The sequence below is a fragment of the Artibeus jamaicensis genome, unplaced genomic scaffold (assembly GCF_021234435.1).
Source record: "Artibeus jamaicensis isolate MK-2021 breed Jamaican fruit bat unplaced genomic scaffold, CSHL_Jam_final contig_332, whole genome shotgun sequence".
Classification (NCBI taxonomy): Eukaryota; Metazoa; Chordata; class Mammalia; order Chiroptera; family Phyllostomidae; genus Artibeus; species Artibeus jamaicensis.
This window is the reverse complement of record NW_026521788.1, coordinates 30414440-30428163: the sequence shown is the minus strand read 5'-3', so window position 1 is coordinate 30428163 and position 13724 is coordinate 30414440. Positions and strand designations below refer to the sequence as shown.

At 55.2% G+C, this 13724-nt stretch overlaps 1 protein-coding gene across 8 annotated transcripts in view; it reads right to left on the bottom strand.

The window, feature by feature from the left end:
• Positions 1–13724, bottom strand: part of ZMIZ1 (zinc finger MIZ-type containing 1) — a 228497-nt gene that overhangs the window by 19746 nt on the left and 195027 nt on the right. For 7 of the 8 annotated variants that reach the window (XM_053663902.1, XM_053663897.1, XM_053663901.1 and 4 more), the window contains 4 exons: positions 6220–6334; positions 5013–5230; positions 3844–4042; positions 2605–2895 (listed from right to left, as the gene is read on the bottom strand). In XM_053663902.1, the coding sequence (XP_053519877.1) occupies positions 2605–2895; positions 3844–4042; positions 5013–5230; positions 6220–6334 (823 nt within the window). The remainder of the gene's footprint in view (positions 1–2604; positions 2896–3843; positions 4043–5012; positions 5231–6219; positions 6335–13724) is intronic. The other variant, XM_053663900.1, reaches the window with a different exon arrangement.

Here is a 13724-nt window from a genome sequence, read left to right as displayed (position 1 = left end):
CTAAAGTCCCCTTTGTGTTTCTCCTAGTGCTTGGCATGTGACAGGAATACAGATAATAGGCTGCACCTGCAGAACGATGACCCCCACCCCTGCATTCTGAGGCTGAGCCTGGAGACCACCATCCCCATCCCCCACACTGTGCAGAACACACTGATGTTCACTTCTGGGCCCTCTGTGCCTGGTCAGGAGAACCGGGCTGCTGAAGGGCTAAGAAAAGAAGAGACAGCTCCAGGGAGGGTTGGGGGGCAGAGTCACTATCCTCAGAGGTCTACAAGGTGGCACATGCCACTTCTGCTGGTGCTGGTCTCCACCCCTCAGCCGCCTTCCCCATCTGTAAGATCCAGTGACCCTCAGGGCCGCCTGCTGCCCAGATGCCCAGGCCAGGAGTCTCTGGTTTCTTCTTCCCTGTTTGTAGAAACTCCTTGTCTGTTAATTGTCTCTCTTGCCCTTTGGCCTCAGAGGTCCACGGGATGGACTTGTCCCAGTGTCTGGGTCAGTGCTGAAGAACTCTGACTCTCAGTGTTGTGACACAGTGGCTGCTGTGTGACAGTGAGGGTCCCGTCACATCACTGGAGGAACAGAAATGGAGGCTGTGGCCTGCCCACCAAGCTACAGATGGGGATCCGGTGGGGGACCAGGTGACCTGACTCCAGCTCCTAGCCCGAGGGTCCAGCAATTCGAGGAGTCTGTGAGTATGCCATTGCAGGGTGCAGCCCGTCTTCCACACAGGGTGAGGCTGCGTGGGCTATGGCCGCCTGGTGGGACAGCCAGGGTCAGGCACTTTGTACCGGGTAGCATCAGTGTTTTAGAAGGAGGGTGATTTCACAAAAATAATCGAGAACCTTTGGTGTGCCCTGCTGCAGCAGGCAGCAGCCACGGAGCTGGACACCGGTGCAGGCGCTGGGCTGACATCAGGCTAATGACCGGGAATCCCACTGCCTTTCCTACCACACCCCTGTGGGTGCCAGCAGCCCTGCTGCTGGGTTATAGGTGTGTCTGGAGCCCAGACAGCAGGGATGACAGCACTCTGGGCAGGGGAGGGCTGCAAGGGCTCTGCATGGAGTGGGGCTGACTGCTGGAGGTCGCCCAGAAGCAGCCAGGATGTTGGGAGCCCATTTCCTCTTCTGGCCCCTCCCTGAACTGGTGCCAACCTGAAGGCGTATCAGGGCTTGACCTAGGTTCCTGGGTGTTTCTGGAGATCCCTGGCCTCTCCCCTCAAGGACTCAGGACACCTCGGCCAGTGGCCAAGCCACCTGCTAGCCTGAGCTAAGACGAGTGCCGAGGGGAACCCCGCAGACCTTCAAGTGACATATGGTTTTGGGGCTTTATTTTTTAACTTTAATTTTTTAAAATTTGTATTATTGATATGAGAGAGAGAGAGAGAGAGAAGGGAAAGAGAGAAGGAGAAACACTGATTTGCTCTTCCACTTATTCATGCCTTCACTGGTTGATTCTTGTATGTGCCATGACCAGGGATGGAACCTGCAACCTTGGCGTATAGGGATGACGCTCTAACTAACTGACTCACCTGGCCGGGGCAAGGTCTTTGGGCTTTGAACCCACCGTGAGCCCCAGCTGAAGGCCGCAGTTCTGAGTCAAGGAGGGTGAAGGGGATCTGAGAACGGGCACACAAGCAGAGCACTAGGGGAAAGGCTCAGGAAGGGATTTTGTTCTGGGGAGGAATCGAGGGAAGCCTGGCCAGGCTTCTGGGGCTCCAGGCCAGGATTCTGGGGCCCCTGTGGCTTCTGCAGCTGACCCAGACAGGCTACGTACTACCAGTTCGTTTTCTGAGCGCTTGCAGAAGGCCCTGTGAGACGCCCCTCCAGAAGGTCACCCTTCTCTGACCTTACACTAAATTTCTGTATACTCCACAGTGCCTTGTTTCATTCCTGCTTAGACCTTATCTTTCCTGCTAAAGTCTTATTTCCTGGAGGGCAGGAGGTGTGGATTTTACTTCCCTAATCTTCACAGATACGTTGGCTGAGCTGGGCAGCCTGAGGGGCAACATTCCTCCCTACAGAACAGCTGACTATTGACAGAAACACACTGTTTGCCTTCCAATCACTTCTCAGATGTGCCTAGCCTTTAGATATTTACAGGGTTTTGTCTCATCTCTCACTCTTGGAGGGCAATGGGGAAGCCCTCGTGTGGGTGTGTGGACTGTGGCCCCGTAGAAGGATGGTTCCTTACCAAAGTGACCCAGCTAGTGCCCAGCTGAACCCAGACAAAAGCAAACACGAACAGAGGCTACTGCTTGCTAAGGGCCCGCCCTCCCAGCTGAGACCGAAGTACTTCCTGTGCGTCTCCTCACTCAACTCCCCCCAGCAGCCCTGGGAGGTAGGCTGGAGTGCCAATGCCCTTTCCAAAGGAAAAAGCTGAACCTCGGACAGGTGATGTGACTTGCTCAAGGTCCTCCAGCTGGGAAATGTCAGAGCTGGTCTTAAACCCAGAACACCTGACTCCTCAGGCCTCTACCTTTTGGCCAAGGTTCTTCAAAGGTCAGTCCGTGCCCTTTCCAAGGTACTTCAAACAACCCTGTTTCTTCAAGTCCCGGGATCCTCCCCCCCGTCACTCTGCTGCCCACTTGCCTGTGGTTATACTCACCTCTCCTGGGTATGGCCTCTTTATGCTCTGAATAGGAAGGGACTGGGGCCGGGGGCCGGGGTAGGTCTGCTGGGGCATCCGCTGCCCATGTGTGCCAAAGGGGCTGATGCCAGGCGGCCGGGGCTGGTTCATGCCCATGGGAGGGCCGCTCATCCCCGATGGTGTCATGCCCGCCGCCATGCTCGCAGGGTTCATGCTGCCCCCCATAGAGGCAGGCCCCCGCGGCCCGGGCTGGTTCATGAATTGGCTGTTATACGCCTGGGTGGGACCCATCTGGAAAGAGGAACAGACCTTCAACGGGAGAAGAAGAAAAAAAAGAATAAAATGCCACATGCATTGAAAGTGCAGGGAGGGAAGGGTAGGGAAGTGGGGGGCTTGGGGTAGGGGGCACTTTCCTGTGTGGTTGCCACTGGTTGCCAGGCCTCTAGGAGCAGCCAGTCTCCTGGGCTCCTGCTGCCCTCTGCAGGCCGCACAGGAAAGATGCAGCCCAAGGGGGGTTAGGGGGTGGGGCATGGTCACTCCAATGCACAGGCAGCATCTTGGGGAGGCAGGCAGGGAATGGGTCAGAGGGTGCAGGGGTGAGGAGGACACGGGAGGATGGAGAAGGATGAGCACGGAAGCAGGAGCTCCTTTCCTGGAGGCCCCCGGCCCACCCTTGGTCACTGGCCAACGGTGACACACCCTCTATCCACAAAGTCCGATGTGGCCCCAGTTCCCACTTTTGCCCTACTGTCCCCATCCTGCAGTCCCCACCTCCACACCTGAGACTGCCTCCTCCTCAAACCCCATCCAGTCCTCTTGAAGGTCAGGAGGAGCAGAGCCAGGTCCCAGGCAGAACTCACAGACAGGCTGACTAGCAGAACATTGGCCTTCAGAGGCTACCCAGGGGACAGGCTGGGGACAAGGCTATCTGGCACACTGAGACCCGCTGCTGCATAGGGGCCCAGAGAGCAACATGGAACCTCTCTGCCTGTATGCAGACACACAAGCCTCTGACCCACGCAGAACAAACCCAAGTACCCAAATCCCCCCAGGTGCAATCCCCAACAGCAAGCACATCTACATCCTAACACACAACCTCCACATGCTTCCAAAAAAACCCAAATGTACCCTGACACAAGCAGCCCCCTCAGCATTCATGGCCCCACAGGCACCAACGCCCCAACTCTGATTCCCAGGACTGGGGCTGTCTGCCAGGCCGGCTGTGCGAGGCTGGACCAGGACTGGAGGGGTCCTTACCGGTCCATATTGGTTTATATCCTTATTCTGTGTCTCCTGCAAGGCTGCCACAGTGGCCGTGGCCGTGGCTGTGGCCGTGGCTGCCGCTGCTGCCACGGCAGCTGCTGCGGCGGCAGCTGCCGGCTGACTGAAGTCAGCTGGCGGTCTGGTGTGCGGAGGGATGCCCATGCTTGCAGGGGCGTTAGGACCCCCAGGGTAACTGTGAGGGAGAGAAGGGAAAAGTTAGATATGGCCTGGACTGGGAGGGAGAGGATGGGCCGGTTCCAGGCCCTCTTGTCCTCAGCTCACAGATGGGGGAGGTGTCTAGACTCAGAGCCAGAGGGGACGAGGGCCTCCTGCAGGTGGGTAGCCATTCATGCCCCTTGGTGACCACAAAGCTGCTGTGTTCTTGGAGCCCTGGCTGGGTGCTGGCTGGCATTCACTCTCCTGTGCTTTAAATCAATGCACCTTGGCTGCCCTGCTCAGCCCATTTTCTGGAGGAGGACTTGGAATCTTAGAGCTAGCTGGCAGGCTGGGGGTGCAGCTTCAGGTGTGGATGCCACCTGGGTTTAACCACCTACTTCACTGACACCCCAGCAGGACTGTGGTCAGTCAGCTCTGGGAGGTGGGATGGGGTGAAGCCAAGGAGGTGGTCTTGGATAGAGCAGGGTGGCAAGAAGAGGAACGGGGCACCTCTGCCCCACTCACGCCTCCGGGGCACCTTCCTGGGGTTCCTCGCCCTTCCTTCCCTCCTTCCTCTTGAGCCGGGGGGATTCTTAGCCTCGGCACAGCCCAGGCTCTACAACCAGCAAGACAGGGCTCATCTGCCTGCACCCCATCTATAGGTGCTCTTGAACTCCCCTGATCCAGCTGTTCCAGTGTCTTCCAACTTATAAAGGTAGGAGAAGAATTCTTTTGAAGAATGTGATCCTTCTATCCCCATGAGCCCAATGTTGTCACAATGTCACCCAGATGCTGCAGGGTGCGGGAGCAGTGGCCCCAAAAGTGGGGGACGACTATGTCTCTTCAACTGAGGGGACAGCTGAGGATGACAAAAGCATCGTCTCACCCACATTTTGCAGGCCAGGAAGCACGGCACTGGAATTTAAATTGGACTCTTTTGCTGGGAGAGGAAGGCCGGGGCTGTGCACCGATTCTAAAGGATGGTGCCCCCCAGCAGCCCTGCTCACCTGGCCCCAAAGCCCCCGCTGCCGGGGTAGTTGGGCCGGCCGTACATGCCCTGCTGGATGTAGGGCTGTGCGGGACCAGCCTTGGCTGAGAACTGCTGCTGCTGCCCAGCAAACTGGGGGGAGTTGAGGCCGGGGTTGCTGGTGGTCATGCCCGACGCCATGGGGTTGCCGCCTGGATTCATGGGGTTGTTGGCATTGGCCATAGGGTTCCCGAGGACCTGAGGGCAGAAAAAGTGGTTGTCACCCAAGTGGGTAATCCCAAGTGAAATGGAGATGAAAGGGAGAAAGGGGGAGCATGGAGAAAATGAAGCACAGGTTGGGCAACAGAAGAAAAGTGGAGAACAAAGGGGGACATTTATTGTTCCTAGAGCGCACAAATGACTAGAGGGGGTAACTAGTCATGGAGCCCAGAAGCAGGCAGCACGGAAGAGGAGAACCTCAGCCAGGTGGAAAAACACTGGACCTCCAGACCCTCCGACCCTGCAAAGGGGCCTGGATGCTCAGAGGGTTGGCCGTGCGAGGCCCTGGGTAGCTACTCTGTGAGGCCAAAGAGAAGCCCAACTTGCCAGCAGTGGAGGGCAACAGAATCCTGGTTGAGGGAGCCCCGAGGCCCAAGAACACAGGAAGCCCCGTGGTTCCCTCCAGGGCAGCAATCGGCCCCGAGCCTGTCTCATGGCCCCGGCAGAGACAGGAGGTGGAGAAGAGGGAGGAGGGCAGGCAGAGAGGAAGGAGCGGAGGAAAGGAGAAGGCACGAGAAAGTGGGGGGCAGGGTTGACTAGGGATGTGTCACATGTTTAGCCCAACATTTTACTGAAATGTAACCCAGGTCATCCAGGTTCAAAGACCGCAGATGTTGGAGCCCTGAGTTATTAACACTCAGGAAGCTCTTCTGTTTATTCAAATGAAGTAAACATGAGTTAGGGAAGCAGCCCCTGCTGTGTCTGTGAGATGAAAGCTATTCCCCTAGAAAGGCCCTAGGATGGGGCAGCGCCCAGGGGCCAGCTGCTGCTCTCCAAGGCAGGTGTGGGCTGCTCCTGGGTGAAGGTGTGTCCACAGCTGGGTTTGCCCTCAACGCTGGTCATTCCAGCTGGGCAGAGCCTGGGATAGCAAGGAGGACTACTGGCATGGTGAGGTGACCACAGGCCCCTGCACTTGAGGGACGGTCCCAGCTGGAGGGGCTATGGCTGGGGGCAAGACAGGCTCTTACCTGGCTCTGGGATGTGTTGGTTACTCCCCAAACTGTGGTGACCACGGAGAGGGAGCCGGGAGGCTGGTTGGTATTCTGCTGCCACGGGACAGGGTCATAGGGGAATGACCCATCACTGCAAAGGAAGGCAGAGGGGGTGGTCCTCAGAGGCTACAGACACTGACTTGGGCAGAGGAGTGCCCCATCACCCCACCTGCTCTACGGCTCCCAGCCAAGCCTAGGCAGTTCTGTATACCCAGAGCCTGGCGTCTGCTGCAGCGTAGATGCACCTTGAATGATGACAGACTATGCGAGGGTGACCACCTCTCCTCCCCACCCCTGTCACTGAAGAGGTACCATCCCCAAGGCTGTAAAGTCCCTAGGCTACACTACAGAGGAGGAAGAAGAGGGACCCGCCAGCACAATCTAAGCTCCTCCTTCGCCCATGCTTTGACTCTAAGTGGCTCTTTAGAAAGAGCTCTTCCCCCACACCAGCTTCCCCTCGGAACGTCCCAGTCCCTTCTCAGAAAAGGCTGGAAGGTCCCCAGTCTGAGTGCTGGCTCTTCCCCCTTCTTCCCTCATGGTGGTGGCTGCCCAGCCCCGCTGATTAGGCCTTTGGAAGGAACTTCCTTCTGTCACTCTTTCTTCCCAACTCCAGTTCCTAGGTACAGATTTACCTGCTCCCGCCCCAGTTTCTTGTGCACACCCCTGCCAAGCTAAGCTCCCTCCAGCACTAAGACACTGGGCACACTCAGAGATTTTTCAACTGCTCCGGTGTTACAAGGCAAAGTCCCAACTGATACTGCAGAATGATTTACCCTGATCCCATCCCACTCTGCTTCCCACCTCGGCTCCCACCTCTCCCAGAGCACCCCCAGCTGAGTTCCCCCACCTTCCCAGGCACCTCACCAGGCCCAGCGGCACCCACCTGGTTTTGTGACATCCCCTGAGGAACCCCCAAACATCAGAAGCCAGGACTTAACTTTAGGTCCTGCCACACACACAGTAGGAGTAAATGCTCCATAATGGCTTCCTGGTGGTTGCCATGGTGCAGGTGGAGAGTCACCCAGGTGAGAGGACCAGGCTACAGCTCCAGAGAGGGGGGCTGGTGTGGTCTTAGTCCCCGGGAGTGCCGGGCAGGGGCTGCCTTGTCAGCCAGTTCTGTACTGAGCATCTGGCATCTTGCACTGACAGAAAATCCCAGACACGGCCCCAAAGAGGGCAAAAAAGCAGAGTATACACGCATGTGGTGCCCCCTTGCCCCATGGCATCCTGATGGGGGTGAGGTCTGCCAGGCAGCACTGCCGGGCACTGGGGGGAGGGGTGTCTCTGGAAGAGGAGGGTGGTGTGGCAGGAGAGCCGCTCATGCCTCTGTCTGGCTTGTGTCTTCGTGACAGTAAGTCAGCAGAAGGCAGACCTTCACTCATGCTAACCGAGCAGCCAGGCCAGGCCCTAGAGGCCAGGAGTACTGGGAGTGGAAGTGCTGGGAGCCGGCCCAGAGGTCAGCACTTCCAGGAGGGGGGCCTGACCTGATACCACAGGCACAGAGGATGCTGGGGGCCTGGGTCTTGCATCTGCTCCTTGCCAGATGGAGCCCTCGGCAGTGTGGGTAGAGTTGGGTGGGTGCCCTGCAGAGGTGGTCAGACTGGAGGGCAGGACTGTGTCACCATGTGCTTGCTTTTCCCTGGTCTGGATTCCCTCCCTGCCTGGCCAGTCCCTGGCTTCCTTCTCATTTCTGCTCCACAGTCACCTCCCTGCAGGGGCCTGCCACAACCTCCTGGTGTAAAAGCAACCCCACTCTGTTGACTTTTCCTCTCACCCTGGAGTTTTTTGGTACCCTGGATACAAGTCCTGGTCCTAATTGCATTCAGTCTCCTCATCTGTAAAAATGGCCCCTCCCCCTCCCCCATCACCACCCGCTCAGTGTTTTAAGACGCTGGTCATGAAACATGAACGAGCAGGTCATGACATCAAACTGGCATAAGGGGAAAAAAGAGAGAATAAAACAAAGCAATCAAGTAGGATAATTTTAGAAAGGATGAATATTATCCTTGAACTTATGTCTTGATTTCATCTACAAGTATACGTGCGCCCTGGGTCAGGGTGTAATATGTGTATTTACTCTGGGTCAAGTAGATCTGCACAACACAGGCCTTGGCAGCCTACACCTGATATGATTCAGGAGGAAAATGCAGACTAAAAGGCTTTCTGAACTGGAAAGTGACACAGACTTTGGCATTGCTCATGACTTCTGGGGGAAAACAGTGAGAATTAGGGTAGGGGAGCTGTTCTCGGGGAATCCAGCTATATAAAGCACAAGCCCAAGTCCGTCCCCTCTCCCCAGAATTCCTGCCTTGCAAGCTCCCACACCAGCCCTGCAGGCTGATGTCTGCTTCTGACACCTGGCAGGTTCTGGAAATAAAGCCCCCTGGGAGTCTCCAGAGCTCAGTAGGGCCCCTTCTGCGTCCCTGAGGGCCAGCAGCTGCTGCCTCACACCACCTCTGGCGGGCAGGCCCCGGCTCACCAGGATACTTCACAGGCCCACAAACAAGCTCCAACTGCCTGCAACTCCGTGGGTGGGCCCCGTGGGCGGAAACCTGCTCCTTCCTGTTTCTCCTCCCTCTACCCCAGACTCAGTGAGAAGCAAACTTAACCCATGTTCCCCAACTGGGCATTCTACTGTCTGGCTGGTAGGCTCACCCCACAGCCCAGGCACATGCCAGTGTGCAAGCACGTGTATGGTGGATGTGTGTGTGCACACAGTGAGCACTGCTGACATGCTGCTGTGCACCCCCCGGGGGAAGAGACGAGCACACGTATATGGGGGGGTCTCGGGGACTTGCTCGCCTCCACTCGCACCTGCTGTAGAAGCAGAAGTGGCAGCCACACCAACAGGGCTGTGACTCATCTCCTGGGGAGACAGCTCCTGCTGTCACAGTAAAGGCTCTCGCCCCCACAGGCGCGGCAGTCAGCCCTGCCAACACTACGGCCCAGACGCAGACACCACGTTGGGGGGGGGGGATAAGCCAGGCTTCTGGGCCCTGCCAGGGTGGGAGGGGACCCAGTGTGATGAAGAGACAGCCTAGGGACAACGTCTTTGGGGGGGGTGTCCTGAGGCCCCTTCTCTCCTCTGGCAAGTACTATTTAACCAGCAGACATGCTCAGCCCAGGCCAGAGGTCCTTGGCATTAGAGCTGCCCACTGGGAACTATTTCCCCTTTCTTGTCCATACCTGGCTGCAGTTCAGAAGGAAGCCGAAGCCCCTGGGACCTGAGAATCCCAGTCTCAGTAATCCTGTCCAGCTCTGTACATCCTCTGCAGCATGACCTGGCCTCAGGCCACAGGCTGTCCCAGCCCCAGTCCTGTCCAGCCAGAACTGCCTCAAGAATCCCGTTTCACCTATAGAGGCACCTGTGCCAGAAGCTGCTTGGAATCTTAGTGATGTTCTCCTGTCAAGCGCCTTCTGACACAGCTGCTTTTCTACCTCTGTGCCTCTTCTCAGCTTGGGATACTTCATCCCTAGCCCTGAAAAACACTACGTATCCTTTCGAGGATCCTCCTCAGAAGGTCACTTTCTCCAGGAAGCCCTTGCCATGTCCAATGGCCTGAAGTCCACTTGCTCCCTCATGTTTTTGGGGTCTGAACAAGTCCTCCTGCCTCCTCCTTCTCGCTCAGGAGCCCTGAGTTCTCAGGCTCCCTGTGCCTGGCAAGATGCCCTCCTAGACCTACAGGTTTCAGGAGCCTTTGTTAATCCAAGTACCAGGGAGAAACAGCACCTATCTGTGCTCATCTCCAGAGAGCTGTCTGAGAGTGAGCGAAGGTGTCTACACAGTAAGTCTGATTGCTGGCCACCTCCAGTGTACTTGTGACCACAGGGACACCTGCGCCCAGGGAGTGGGAGGTCCTGCTCTCCAGAAAGAGGAATGGCGGCGAACAGGCAAAGCCACTATCCACTCTCTCTGTGCCTCAGTGTCATCTGTTAAATGGGGATGACAGGTGACAAGGGCCCCTCTCAGAGGTTCTCATGAGGACCCAGCGAGCTCACGTGTGTACGGCAAAATGACCATGTCCAGCACACATTGGGCACCCTGAAACTGTCGGCTGCTGTTACTGTGGCTCTTGTTATGATTTACTGAGTGGATTCTCGACAAAAGGAACAATGTCAAGTGACTTTCACTGAAGAACTCATTTAAGCCCTTAAGTGGGCTCAACAGAAGCATTTCTCCAGAGCTGAGGCTCCCTGGGTCCTGGAGCTCACCAAGGGCCAGGTCGCCTGTAGGCCTGCGCACATCCCGCCATCTCAGGGAGCTCAGGCTGCAGCAGGGTCAGCTGCCCTACACAAAGATGGCTACAATGCAAGGGGGCCACACTATGAAGATGACCAAAAAAGGTGCAGTGTCTTGGGGAAGTCATCTTTGGGAAGCCAATGAGCATGAAGGGACAGAGGGTATGCAAAGTTTGGCTTCAAAGTCTGGCTGCAGAGAAAACCTAAATAGTGTCCCTGGGAAAAAAACACTTCACACATCAAAACACCAGATATGGCCTGAACTCAGTATATTGGCAAATATCCAGGGACTCTGACTTAACGTTTTTTGACAGTGATATTCAAATGGCAAGACAGTACTTAGCTTTCTGGGGTCTGAACTTTGACTTTTTGGGGAGTCTTGGCTCTGGTATTGGTGATTTCTGCGATCTGGAATGGTTTACTTTAAGTCAGTCTCACCTTTCTCATATGTAAAGTAGGACTAAACCTCTCCTAGTATGAAACATATAAACACAGGTAAAGTTAAGCACAGTTCCTGGTATAAAGAGCCCCTGTTCAATTGTACTTACACTTTTCTATCCATTTCTCCAGCCTCAATGCCATGTAAATCCTGACATTCACTTGATGTTACAACGAAGGTGCTTAGAAGTTTTGAAAACGTGCTATCAGTGGGAGTGGGTGTTAGTATCATTCCTAAGTGTTGAACATAACTTTCAAGCCTCTGAGGCTTTCCTCAGTCTTCCTCTGTCTTCCTTTTGTATCTAGTGAACTCCTATCTATATGTCAAAGCCCAGCCTGGATACTCCCTTTTGTGGTTCTCCTAAACAGAACCAAGGAAATTTTCCTCAGTTCCCACAGCACTTTAAGAGCTCTTCACACTGCAGTCAGAGTAGATGGTTTACATGTCTGTTTGCCAGCTCCATGGGCAGCGACCAGTGTTTGCTAAATGTGGGAAACTGAGTCAAGCCCAGGAAGAGGGAGGGATGACTCCTGGTTCCTGGGTACCTCCTGTGTCAGTGTCACCAGACATTTAAAAAAGATAGAGGAGGAGGGCTGAGTTATTTCTCCCCTTGCACTTCTAATGGCCATTTTTTTTGGGAGAAATAACGAATTCCGATTGAGGGCATTGTCAGACAGACCCTAATGAATATCCCTGATCCAGCTCTTTTGGTCCCGATCTGTGTGTGAGGCTGTCGTGTTACCACTAATGAAACACAGGGCAGTGAGGAGCCGAAGCTCCCACCACCTTTAATTTAGGGGAACCATTAACAATGCTCTCCATCACCACAATTACTGGGGGCTGTTTCCTCTCCTCCCTGCGGTGAAACTTAAGAGAGGAATTTGTGCAGCTAACTGCATATTAAAGAGTTCTACATTTTTTCAATAGGAAGGAGGAAAGGAAGAGATCCTTGCATCCTGGCAATCTGGAACTGATGGACCAGGATTTATGGGTCCTTCAACCCCCCCCCCCATCGTTTTTTGTTTCAAATTTTCTGGGGGCAAGAAGAAGGGTTGATTACAAACTGAGCTTTCAGTATAGCTGTGCAAAGAGCTAAACATGAAAGTGGTATGATGTACCAAGGAGAAAAGATGGGGGTTCAGTTCTAACCAGCCCCTTCTTTGTTAGCTGACCAAGGATGACCACATGAAAGTCAGATGTCACCAGGCTGAGGTTAGGAGATCAATGACTAGTCCATGGGCCTTCCTGTGTGCTAGGTAGGCCTGGGGACAAGCATGTACGTCCTGCACTGCTGTTCTTCCACTTCTGCAGATAAGGAAACTGAGGCACAGAGAGGTTATGGAACTGCTCCAGAGTTACCCAGCTAGAAGATGGCAGAGCGGAAACTTGATGCCTGCAGCCTGGCTCTAGGGCCTGTGCCCCAACCCGCTACAGCAAGCAGCACCACGCCCTGCCCAGGAGCCTGTCCTCTGGGGGTCGCACACCCCTCATCTGGAAGAGGAAGGATGGCACCGTCGGCCTCAGAGCCTTCCCCAGCAATTTCCAGCTTTGACTGTAATCAAATTAAGAATGTAAACAAGATTTATTAGGTTTTTAATTACCTTTGCAGCACCAATTTGCATATGGACAATGTGCTAATAGTAAATGGCTTTTTTAACCACTCATGAAAAGTCTGGGAGTGAAAGTCAGAAATATTTGTTAGCGTCAAGGCTGAGTCAGGGCAGGGACCGCGAAGGGGTCTTAGCTGCTTCCTGCCCTTGGCTGGCTTCTCTAGGTCCCTTCCTACTGTGCGGGGCTGTGCACCTCCCTGGTGGAGGACGGCGTCCACCTACAGCTCAGTGGTCAGGGCCAAATAGGGAGCAAGTCCAAACTGCTCCACAAACCCTAAGGCTCTACCCGAGCACCGCGGGTACTCAGGATTCGTCCTGACTACTGTCACCCTCAGGGACACCGTGGGGCTGCAGTGGCCTGACCCTTTTCTGATACCTCCTCATGGTGCTGAGTACCACCATGTGCTCGGCGGCGCGAGGGGTCCTAGGCCTCGCCTGGAGGCACAGGCCCCAACTCACAGCCTGGGGCTGTGGCGCCGACCTCCATGACCTCCGAGGCCTGTGACAGATGTGACTGCAATACCTGAGCTACAGAAATCCAACAGTCACAGGGTCCCCACAAAACAGCCTGGAGCTTCAAGCTCCCAGGGATTCCTCCCCCTCCCCCACTTGCTCGTCCTGGAGTCCCCACATAGGACCTGAATCTTCAAACAGCCAGGCGCCTCCCAGCACCAAATGCTGAACATCCCAGGGTCCCCAACCTCAAACCGGCCCGCCATCTCCTTAATGAAAAGGCAGAAGGAGCTAACTTCCTCCAAGTCCCTCAATACAGCTGTGGAGGACAATGGTCAGAATAGCTTCTTATCTGTGAAAGTACAGTTGACCCTTGAACAGCATGGGATTGAACTGCGCAGGCCCATCTGTATATGGACTTTTCAGCTGACCCACGCGGTTCCAACCTGCGCTCTTCAAGCTCTTCTCTGAGAGCCTCCTGACAGTCAGCCTGGCCATCTTCTTCCCTTTTGAACCTTGAGGCCTGCCTGTCACCCAACCCCAACCCTGCCTCAGTCTGCCAGCTCCCTGCTTTTCTCACTCCACTGAGCAGGATTTAGGCCTTGAAGCACAGACCCCCTTTGTCTGTTCAACCCCAAGACTATCAGTCTCGTGCCTTTAGCTCAATTCAGCAAGACCTGGCAGAGGGCTGGCCATGGTCCAGATCCATGGTACTCTGCAACCCAGGTGGTCATGGCCAA